Source organism: Henckelia pumila, chromosome 4 (assembly GCF_033568475.1).
Source record: "Henckelia pumila isolate YLH828 chromosome 4, ASM3356847v2, whole genome shotgun sequence".
Taxonomy (NCBI): Eukaryota; Viridiplantae; Streptophyta; class Magnoliopsida; order Lamiales; family Gesneriaceae; genus Henckelia; species Henckelia pumila.
The window spans coordinates 31,345,799-31,356,647 of record NC_133123.1 but is presented as its reverse complement, the minus strand read 5'-3'; the positions used below and the strand labels follow the sequence as shown (position 1 = coordinate 31,356,647).

Genomic DNA, 10,849 nt, shown 5'->3' with positions numbered 1-10,849 from the left:
ATCCAGATAATTAATTGACCAGGGCATGAGTAACATTCGGTTCATGGGTTTTTCGTCTAATCACCGGTCTAGTCCGGTTTTATAAACTATAGGCACCGTTTGGTACATGATATTACTAATATATGTATAATTTATCCCGTCTAATCTAACGTTTTTCTCGTCATATTATTTATCCATCTATTAATTATTAATTTTATATCAATCAAATCATTAATAATTTATCTTACATCAATCAAATCATTGAATTTAAATTACTATATTATCTCTTATAAATAATATTATTTATATTTTATTTATTGTTAAAAGGACAAAATGGTCATTTAACATTTCTATATAAAATTTAATCAATCAAATCAAATAAACTATAATCTATCAATCAAATCAAATACTATATTAACTATTCATTTTTATTTATTTTTTATTACAATATATTAATTATCTATGTATTACTTATACCATCACTCGGTTGCACCTATCTGTAGTTGGCGGTTGGATAACTTTTTCATGGCAATACATATATTTTTTTCATCGTTACTATTAATATGAATAAGCAAAATATATAATTTTCATGGAATATTGATTTAATTTTTAAGTAAAGCACATCAATTTTGTATTAAAAAGTTTTATGTTATAAATAAATTCATTAAGTAATCATATAAAGATGTGAATTCTTACAACCTTTCTTGGTTACAAATTACAATAGGTGATTTAAAAACATTGATCAAAATTTGCTGACTGTTTTGATGAAAAGATTAAAATTACTAACATTAATTAATTGGGGATAACTCGGGAAGAAGACGATAAGATGTTTATGTAAAAGAATTGCTGACTCTTTTGGCGGCTTTCTACCATCCGTCCTCGCTGCAAAGCTGTCGTATACTTCCATGCTCACGAAGTGTTTGAAGAAAGTCCTGAGGTACACTATACATTATCACGGGTGTTTCTTTATAAGCTTGACATGACTGTTTAGTAGGACTTCAAGATTCTCTTTTTGTTAGATTTGGTTATGTGTGTTTTTTCGATGAAATAACTTCGTATATGGTAAGCAGTTATGAGCAGTTTCTCGGCTTTGTGATATGAATAATAACGAAACGCGCATTGAGAAGTAAGGGGAAGAAGCGGTGCTGCGAATGATCTCGTAGATCTTTCCAAAACCGTTGATTGTGAACCGTCTACTGCTTCATTTTCAAAGATATCATTGTTTGAAGCGGGAGGCTGATTATCATTTGAGGTTATTAATGTGCTTGGTAGGAGCGCGTGTTGTTTGACAAAACGTCTTATCACAAGCTTCATGTTGATTTGATACAATCCCTGACCATTTGCAAATTGCTGATTTGGATGGATATTATGCTCTGCTGTCGATGCACGCATCCAGTTTCGAACTGTAATTTTATTATCTTTTCGAATGGAAAAGTTTTTGCTGCACATAGTAATCGAAGAAAACGTGAGAATAGAAAGCTAGAACTTCCCAAGAATCTTCGTAACCCACGACGGATGAAGCTTCCACCTGACTTCTACCCCCTGGTGCTGCATAGCGAAGAATCAGTTTTGAGCAAGCCGCCATCGACAGATTCCACGAGCATAGCTCCTGCTGTTGAGAGTTATCGTGATGAAACTGATGGCAGTAACAACGCGGATGACAATTTAGTGTGGGGATTGGATGAAATCGAAGCCATTTCATCCCTTTTTCAGGGAAGGGTTCCTCAGAAGCCTGGAAATTTAAACAGGGAAAGACCTCTACCTCTACCTGTTCCTCACAAGATACGGCCTTTGGGACTTCCCACCCCCAAAAAACTTACCAAGAACCATCTTGCTGTTTCTGCGAGGCAGCCAATCTCGAATCAAATTTACAAGAATCCAACTTTCTTGATTGGTTTAGCCAGGGAAATTAGAAGCCTTCCTCCTGAGACCGATGTGTCCACAGTTCTCAGCCAATGGGCTCGGTTTTTAAGGAAAGGGTCTTTGTCATTGACGGTCCGGGAGTTGGGGCATATGGGTCTTCCAGATCGAGCTCTACATGTTTTTTGTTGGGTTCAAAACCAGCTCCATTTATTCCCAGATGATCGCATTCTTGCTTCCACGGTTGAAGTATTGGCAAGGGCAAATGAGTTAAAAATGCCTTTTGACATGGACAAGTTCACCAGTTTGGCTAGCCGGAGTGTTTACGAGGCTATGGTAAAAGGTTTCATAAAAGGTGGAAACTTGAGACTTGCTTGGAAGCTTCTTTATGCCGCCAAAGATGGTAAAAGAATGCTAGACTCCTGCATATATGCTAAGCTAATTCTAGAACTTGGAAAAAATCCTGATAAAAGAATGCTCGCATTGCCTTTGTTGGAGGAGCTAGCAGCAAGAGATGACCTTAAGCTGACTCAACAGGACTGCACATCTATTATGAAAGTTTGCATAAAACTGGGGAAATTTGATGTCGTAGAGTCACTATATGATTGGTTCAAAATATCTGGAGCCACTCCTAGTGTAGTGATGCACACCACTCTGATTCATAGTCGGTATTCTGAGAACAAGTATAGGGAGGCAATGGCTGTGGTGTGGGAAATGGAGGCTTCAGATACACTCTTTGATCTCCCAGCCTATCGTACCTTGATAAAGCTTTTCATCGCCTTGAATGATTTTTCGAGGGCCTCAAGATATTTTTCCAAACTCAAGGAATCTGGTTTAGCTCCGGGTTTTGATATATACCGTGAGCTAATTAGTTTTTATTTGGCTTCTGGGAGATTAGCCAAATGTAAAGAAATGTGCCAGGAGGCTGAGATGGCTGGATTCAATGTGGATGATCGAACTAGAGCACAGTTGCATCCAGGAAGATAAATCTAGTAAATTTCTTCCTTCAAAATGTTTTGTATTATATTTGAGTTAAAACGGCTGCGCATGGCGGCCAATGTACCAATATGGTTGTGCGTGAAAATTTTCATTGTGCTGTGATTTGTGTTTCCGATGACTTTAATTTTCCACTTTATTTAGGTATTGTTTGGGAGAGCTTGTAGGAAGCATTTTTCAGCTTTTTCTTAACAAAATTTTGAAATTTTGTAAAATTTTATGAAAGAGAAGCTGATAAGTGCTTCATAGAAGCTCTTCTAAACACTATCTTAATCGTTTTCGACAAGTTTTGTGTTTTTGAAACATATAATATATATATATGTTTTAATTTTAATTTGAAAATATTTTAGTTGTGTTTATAATTTGTTAATTGAGTATTCTGAAATTTTTTTTGTTAATATGTAAATATAATTGTAATACTATAATATAGATAGGGAAAAAATATATTTTTATTATATTTATAAATAGTTTTAAAATATATTATAGTTTGCATTATAATTATCAGTTGATATATATTTGTATTGATCATTATTCTATTTAATACAAAGAATGTGATACATATTTATCATAATATATTTTTTAAATTAATATAATCTTTTTTTAAAAAAATATAATCAATAAAATAAAAGGATCTAAAAAATTAAAATAAATGTACTTTATTGAATTTAATAAAAGTAATTGGATTTAAAAACAATTTAGTTTAAACGTAAAATAACTCATTTACAGTAGTTAATGTCAAATATTTTTTTAAAGGAATATTTCGTATATTTATGATCTAGGAAATATCTTTAATTACAAGATCAATTAATCAAAAGTCCTATGTTCTCAAACAAAAAGAGTGGGAGAGGAAATAACAAAAAAGGCAAGCGAGTGGACAACTTCATTCGCCGACATGTGAATATGACTTAAAGAGGTTGCTCTATCGTGAGCCAATAAATATAATGTTTGCATCAAGAGCTCCACCATGGCTAAGATCCTTTTTTTGCATCGTAACTGCTTGAACTACCGAAAGAGAGTTCGAAGTGATTTGATGTACTCAAGAATTGTATTCTATTATAGACTTCATCCCACCGACGAGTGCATGTGACTTGGTATAGACTATACTATAGAATGTGGTTTCTCTATCCTTCTTTCAAAAGCGATAACCCTCATGATTTCTAACCATACCACCGATTGCAAAACTGTTAGTGCTCTCACGACATATGCTGCATCAACATCTAGTCTCAATTGGTGTAGTGGAGAAGCGATCCAAGTCACCGACAAAGGGCAGACTGCACGAAAGTGATTAGTAGCTATAGCTCGATCCGCATCCCGGAATTCGAAATGTTTTTTTACTTTCTTTTAAATAGACAATATTTAATAACTAAGAGTATCTCCAACCACAATATCCATATTTTCATTCTTTATCTTCTAAAATAGAGATCTATGTTGTTTCAAAAATTTTCTCCAACACATATTTTCTAAATTTTATCAAATTCTCTATTTAATTCTTATTTTTTCAACACCAACCATAATATATATGAAATAAATAAATAATTACGTAACATATTATAAATTATAAAATCAAACTAAATGTGTATTATGAACTTTTTTTAATAATACATTTATTTTGTCATCAAGTTGCAAGACGCACACAACATTAAGTCTACAAACATAAAAAAATAAATCAAGACAATCATATAAAAATTTAATTAACATTCCAAACTAAGCAATTTTAGAGGATGACATTTTCATGATCTTGTTCATTACTTGCCTTTGGTTTTATCCAAATATTACAATTACAATAAATAAAAAAAATAGAGAACACTCAAATCAATTAAAGTTGGACCCAAACAACCCACTAAAATTTAATATAGAGACTGAAAGTAACAAACATAAATTTTAGAAAAGGACCAAAAAATATTTTTTTTTTAAAATGTGTAAATAGCAATTTTTTAGAAGATGACATTTTCGTAATCAATGTCATCTTCTGAAACAATTCTCTATTGCTAGAGTGGTTCTCCATATTTGGAGATGTTCTAATTATTTTCCATGTGATACTAATTAGAAGAGCTAGCCTCTCCCACGATCGGAACCGTTGGCCATTGCACAACTCAGGAGAGTGGCCGTATGGATGACAATTTTCTCCGAATTCGATGGAGAATCCGATATCCGACCCGAACGGAGGAGGGTATGGAGGCATTTTTTGGACCCGATTAAATAAATGGGTAAATGGGTATGGGGATCTCGTCAGAGCCGTCAATTTGGGTTAGGCTCGCCGGGTCGACCCGGCCCGCCACACATTTTAAGTGGGTCTAGATGGACCAACCCGCCTAGGCTCGTGACCCGCGCGGGTTGGCCCGCCGCGGGCCTGAAGAATTAATAATTTATTTTTATTATTATTGTGATATATGTATTTTTTAATAAAAGTTGTGAATTTTTTTGTATTAATTATTTTATATAAAATTTACACACATAAAATCAATAATTAAATTTTTTTTATTAATATGTTTCTATTAATATTTATTTATGAAATGATATTTATAATTAATTATAATAATTATTTATTTATTTTTATTTATCGTGAGCCAATCCGCGGGCCGGCCCGCCTAACCCGCAACCCACCTTGGGTTGGGCTGGGTTAAGGATTTTCAGCCCGCCAGAATGATGGATCGGCCCGCCATCAACCCGCCAAAAGGTGGGTTTTTAGTGGGTCGGCCCGCCCCGCCATGGGTTGGCCCGTTTGACAGCTCTAGATCTCGTAATTGGGGATGGTCCATAGGGATGTAAACGAGCCGAGCCGAGCCGAGCTTTTGAATGTTCAAGCTCGGTTCATTTATAAACGAGCCGAGCCCGAGCTTATTTAACGAATACATTCATGGCCCACGAGCTTATTCGAGCTTTTATCGAGCCTAAACGAGCTTAATATATTTAAACTATAAATTTAAATATTCATTAAATTAATTAAAAACTAAGTTATATATTTGAAAAAATATAATATTATTATTAAAATTTGTAATTTTATTCTAATAAATTAATTTTTATAGATTTTTCAATATTTTTCATAAGTAAAGTGTAAATTTATAAATTAAATATCAATATTATTATTTTTCGTCTAAGAGATGACTTACGAGCTTGTTAACGAGCCTGTTAACGAGCATGTTCACGAGCTAACGAGCCGAATATTGTAAAGCTCGAGCTTGGTTCGTTTGCCTTAACGAGCCTCATTAAACGAGCCCGAACGAGCTTTTAACGAGCCGAGACCCGAACAGTTCGCAAACTGTTCATCTCATTTACATCCCTAGCCGGATGGAGGATGATGTAGTGGTATCCTACCCATACCCGACTCGATACCCGATTATATATATATATATATATATACACATATTAATTTATATTAAATAAATGCTAATTTAATTTTTTTTTTTGTTGAATTATGTTAGTTGGATGAAACAATAAAAATTATTAATATAAAACTAATGCTATTTTTTAAAAGTTTTATTTTTTTATATAAGTCTTTGGTTGTAAATTTTATTTGGTGTTTTATTTTTTTATTATCTTAAAAATTTTGATATAAAAATCTAGTAAATAAGTATAATTTTATCAAATAATTAAAATTTTAAAAAAAAAAAATTTATGGAGTATATACAATAAATGGGTAGGGTATGAATATCCGATCATCCGACGTGTATGGGGATGAAGATGAAATTAAATATCCGATGGGTATGGGTATGAGTATGTGGATGGATTTAATAAATGGGTATGGAGATAGAGGCACGATATCCTACCCATACCCGACCCATTGTCATTCCTAAGAGTGGGTTATGAAGTCGATTATGTAAAAATATTGAATTTTGAAATGGTAACAAATGTTATCGTTTTTATGTTGCACTGACATAATCATGTGTCGTTATGAGAGAAGTTGAGATTCAAACAATTTTGACGAATGAAACCCCCAACCCATGTGATAGGAAAAAAAAAAAAGAAAATGTAATTTCTTTTGTTATTTATTTATTATTCTTATTCTTCACGAAAAATGAGAATGATTATCGTAATTATTATCAAATAAAGAGAGGTGGGTTTGATCAATTTGAATGGATAGGGGCACTGTATGCTGTTAAATAGCAGCAACAAACTGAGGGAGTTTCGGATTTTTCGGGAAATGATTTCGTTTTTTTTTTAGTTGAAATTTTAGTTAATCAGTAAATATCACTAATTTTATATTTTTATCGATTAAGCGACCAGGTTTCGAAAATTTTAATAAATATAGAGAATACCTGACTTAGAAAATATTAAAATCTTTTAACTTTAATTACTTCATCGTTGAAGTTAATATTTTGAATCCCCCTCTTGAAATTCTACAAAAAACTAAAAACATAATAGGTTTTGAGATAAATGAACTACTGGAATATATACATGATGGTCTTGAAATTTTGATGATAATTATGGTATGTTTAAGTGGGGAAAAAAGGCTATTAAAAATCATCTCCATTATTATGGATTAATTGCATCAACACCTAGCGTAAAAATTAAAAAACAAAAAACACTCTGGATAAAATTAATAGCATTTTTAAAACCTATGTTTTTTAAAACTCAAACATAAAGCCATATATGCATTCAGAGTTTTAATAGCATAAAAGTGGCATGTATTTGACTGTTAAAAAATGAAAAATATATTCGCATGTTAATTTTAACGAGATTTTACGTTTTCCAGATTTTTCATAAGGTTACGGCAATTAGCCCCTTGTGATTCTATATAATGTTTAACGTTAAAAAAATAAAAATATCTATAATGCTACATCTACTAAGAAACAAAACTATAGTTTTAATCATATCCAGAATTAAACCAAGAGTTCTTCCAATGTTATCCAAATTTTAATAAATTGTAGATCAACTGATTTTTGTATGTGGCAACCGTTAAATCAATATTATGATCTAACAAAATAATAATAATCGAATCTGCAGCATCGTTCGGGCCAATAGAAGCTCCAACACTCGGATGATATCATGTGCGAGACCACAGTTAAGCTTTACATATATACAGAATCCAAGACATCTAACCTATAATCCAAATGGAATCAAACAAAGCTAATTATGGGAAAATGTAGCATTTTGCATTAGATTATTCTATTTGTCACTCGGGTCGAAACCAAGCAAGAAAATGCCACCTCCCATTTTAGATTGTACCTTACAATTGTGTGGTTTTGTCACTTAAGGTCATAATCAAACAAGAGAAGAATGATTAAACGACTTCGCGTCATCTTTTACTGGTGAAAATTGTTTGCTATTCTAGATTCGACAGCCTAACGATACCAATTGAATGTTAAACACGAGTTATCTGTATTAAACACATAGCAAACATCTAGTTTTATAGAATAAAACACAAGGAGAGACAATAAACATAGTAGATGATTTAAAACCAAGTTTCCTTGTATTCAAAATCATGGCTCCACATGCTATAACAGAGATACTTGTCAAGAAGAAAAACAGTCAATTGCCAACCTGTCCAACATTGAAAAACATTCTTTAATTCAAGAATTTCCTCCTTTGAAGAAACAATCAAAGACTTGGGACGCCCATCCCTGTCCCCGATCCTTGATCAACTAAAGAGGTACATTTGTAATGAATTTGATACTCGGTCTATGATAATATTGCCCAAGAAACAATTCTCAAAATTACTCTCCATCCCCAAATCAAAGAGATGACTAGAGGCAATCGTTAAAATTAATAAGTCGATCCGTCACATGGGATGGGCAAGAATTACAATAACAAATAGTTGAAATGTCGCATAATTGGACTGACTTATGATAGAAAACATAGCAAAAGAGTGATTATGAAGTACCATTACTAATATCAGATGAGTAACAAATGAGAGTTCAATGAGAAGATGGTTAGCCACGCCAACAGGGACTGCTTAGTGAAGCCAACCTCATGTGCTGATCCTGAGCTCTGCTTCTCTTAAACAGAGGCTTTGGCGATGATGAAGCAGATGATGCAATGGCCCACGAATCATTAGAGCTATCAGAGCTAAAATAGGCGTCAACCACACCACTTGGACTGCTTGGTACCGACTCATGCTTGCGTTTGTGGCAAAGCTTATGGACATGGCCATCCAATATCTCCTTTACAAGTTCATGGCATTCGTCCAACTTTTCCTGTTTATACGATTCACAATCAAGAATGTTAATCCCATTAACTCGGGGTATAGTTCGGGGTATAGGTCGAGGCGTGATCTCAATATTAAACACCAAAGCTTATTAATTCAGCAAACCTTGTTCAGTTTGAACAGACTCGTGAACTGATTATGGAACTCCAAAACTTTACAAGGCTGGATCTCTCTAATAACATTTAACATTATCGCAGAAGCAATAACCGAAGGAGGATAGCGCATGAACCTACAATCTGCATTCATGTACACAATTGCATTAGAAGTCAAGTCACTTGGAACGATGAAAAGATCACTATAAGATCGACATAATTACAGATCAATACACATCAGATCTTAGATAAAAATCTTGACATCCTAAATCTTTACGGCAAAACAACCTATACCATACCGGTTATAATAGAGAGAATGAGACTCTGGCACCTCCCGAAAAACTCCCAATGCAGGTTTCCAATCAAACCCATTCTTCTAACAATGTGGTCAATGTATGAGATTGGAGTCACGGGATTCATCTTCCATTTGAGTGTGGAAAGCACCAAAAGTTCCATTCTCTGAATAGTCTTCGCCTCGAATAGATATTTAGACTCTTCCACCTTAAGATAAACAAAAGCAAAAGCCCAAAAATCAGGAAGAGGCATTTACAAAATCACATATATTGCAAACGAACAAGTGGTACATATGGTGATGAAGAAACATACCTGAAAGTCTACGAGAAGAGGCACTTGCGTCTCTTCGACCTTTGCCGCGATGGAAAGACAGGCAACAGCCAGCAACTGACTCATCCACGGCTTATCCTTCTGAAAGAAAACGCTTGCAATGAATCTATCAAAGTAGTTCACAGCTAAAACAGCAGTCATGGCATTGAATCCATAGCACGCAATCCCCTTCAACATCCATCTAACCGCCTCATTTCTCACCGTTTTCAGACACCCATCTGAGTTTATCGCATCGCAACCCAAATGGGCTTGTTCTTTCTCCTTAGACAAGAGGCTCAGAAGCTCGTCATCCTCCCAGAAAAGGTCGCGCTCACAAAGAAAAGCAAAGGGCTTTCCACCAATCTCATTAAAATCATCGATTTCCGATACCCTGAAGTCAGACACACCACTCAAATCCTCATCAAAACGCTCTTCCTCGCAGTAAAGAGCATCAAAGATCGAATTTTGGAGAAGGGATTCTTGTTCTTGAAAATGAGAAACCATCTTCTTCTGAGAAGAAGACACAGGAGCCTCTGCTCATTATCTTAAAGATAAGAGGGGAAAGCTCGAAAGATTGAATCTTGGGCTCTTTATCATATCTTCTTGTGCTTGTTTTTAGCCCTTTTTTCCTCCCTTAGACACTGAAAAGAGAGGATGGGGGGGAAGAGGAGTAGAGGGGGAGCGCTGGCCTGGGGGCTAAGTAAAGCCTTATGGAGTGGAAGGGTTTTTAATCTGTGCGAGTGCCACTCTCCACGCCTGTCCTTTTTCCTCTTTATTTTTTATATTTATTTTCAAGATTTTTTCAAAAAAATAAAAAATAAATTTAATAGCTTGCAAATTAATCCAAAAATGTACCCTCTGAAAATTGGGTCTAAAATATACTTTTTCAAAAAAAATAAATCAAGTTCTTGAAATATATAAATACGTATATTTATTTGATAAACTAATCATTTAGTTTAGGTTTAGTAGTGTATTAGCTAGTCATCAAATTCAATTATATGATGACAATCAAATCTAACTTATGTTGTCTAAGCATTGACATTGAGCCAAATCTACGACTTGGAATCAATTATCATGTCTCATGATTAATTGTGATTATTAAAATGCAACCAAGTTAGCTGCTAATTTCAACTTACGAATGATGACAAAGCTTTATTTTTTTTGGAATTATAGG

General features: G+C 34.0%; 2 protein-coding genes across 2 annotated transcripts; one reads left to right on the top strand and one right to left on the bottom strand.

Moving 5' to 3' along the window:
• Positions 1-708: 708 nt before the first annotated feature.
• Positions 709-2,948, top strand: LOC140865351 (pentatricopeptide repeat-containing protein At2g01860). The gene is made up of 2 exons (XM_073269959.1): positions 709-916; positions 1,050-2,948. Exon 2 carries the CDS (start codon positions 1,339-1,341, stop codon positions 2,824-2,826), a length of 1,488 nt encoding a protein of 495 aa, XP_073126060.1. The 5' UTR covers positions 709-916; positions 1,050-1,338; the 3' UTR covers positions 2,827-2,948.
• Positions 2,949-8,572: 5,624 nt separating this feature from the next.
• Positions 8,573-10,387, bottom strand: LOC140864872 (cyclin-D3-2-like). The gene is made up of 4 exons (XM_073269266.1): positions 9,679-10,387; positions 9,372-9,573; positions 9,086-9,216; positions 8,573-8,969 (listed from the first exon to the last, which is right to left on the bottom strand). The coding sequence occupies exons 1-4, from the start codon at positions 10,177-10,179 to the stop codon at positions 8,706-8,708; spliced, it is 1,098 nt and encodes a 365-aa protein (XP_073125367.1). The 5' UTR covers positions 10,180-10,387; the 3' UTR covers positions 8,573-8,705.
• Positions 10,388-10,849: the final 462 nt, after the last annotated feature.

Bases quoted from the DNA above. Each gene is read 5' to 3' on its own strand.
- LOC140864872 (XM_073269266.1), bottom strand. From the start codon at position 10,179: ATGGTTTCTCATTTTCAAGAACAAGAATCCCTTCTCCAAAATTCGATC. The intron at 9,574-9,678 runs GTATGTTTCTTC...GTTTATCTTAAG, and splicing joins CTCTTCTCGTAGACTTTCAG to GTGGAAGAGTCTAAATATCT. The intron at 8,970-9,085 runs GTTTGCTGAATT...TCGTATAAACAG, and splicing joins GTCTGTTCAAACTGAACAAG to GAAAAGTTGGACGAATGCCA.
- LOC140865351 (XM_073269959.1), top strand. From the start codon at position 1,339: ATGGATATTATGCTCTGCTGTCGATGCACGCATCCAGTTTCGAACTGT.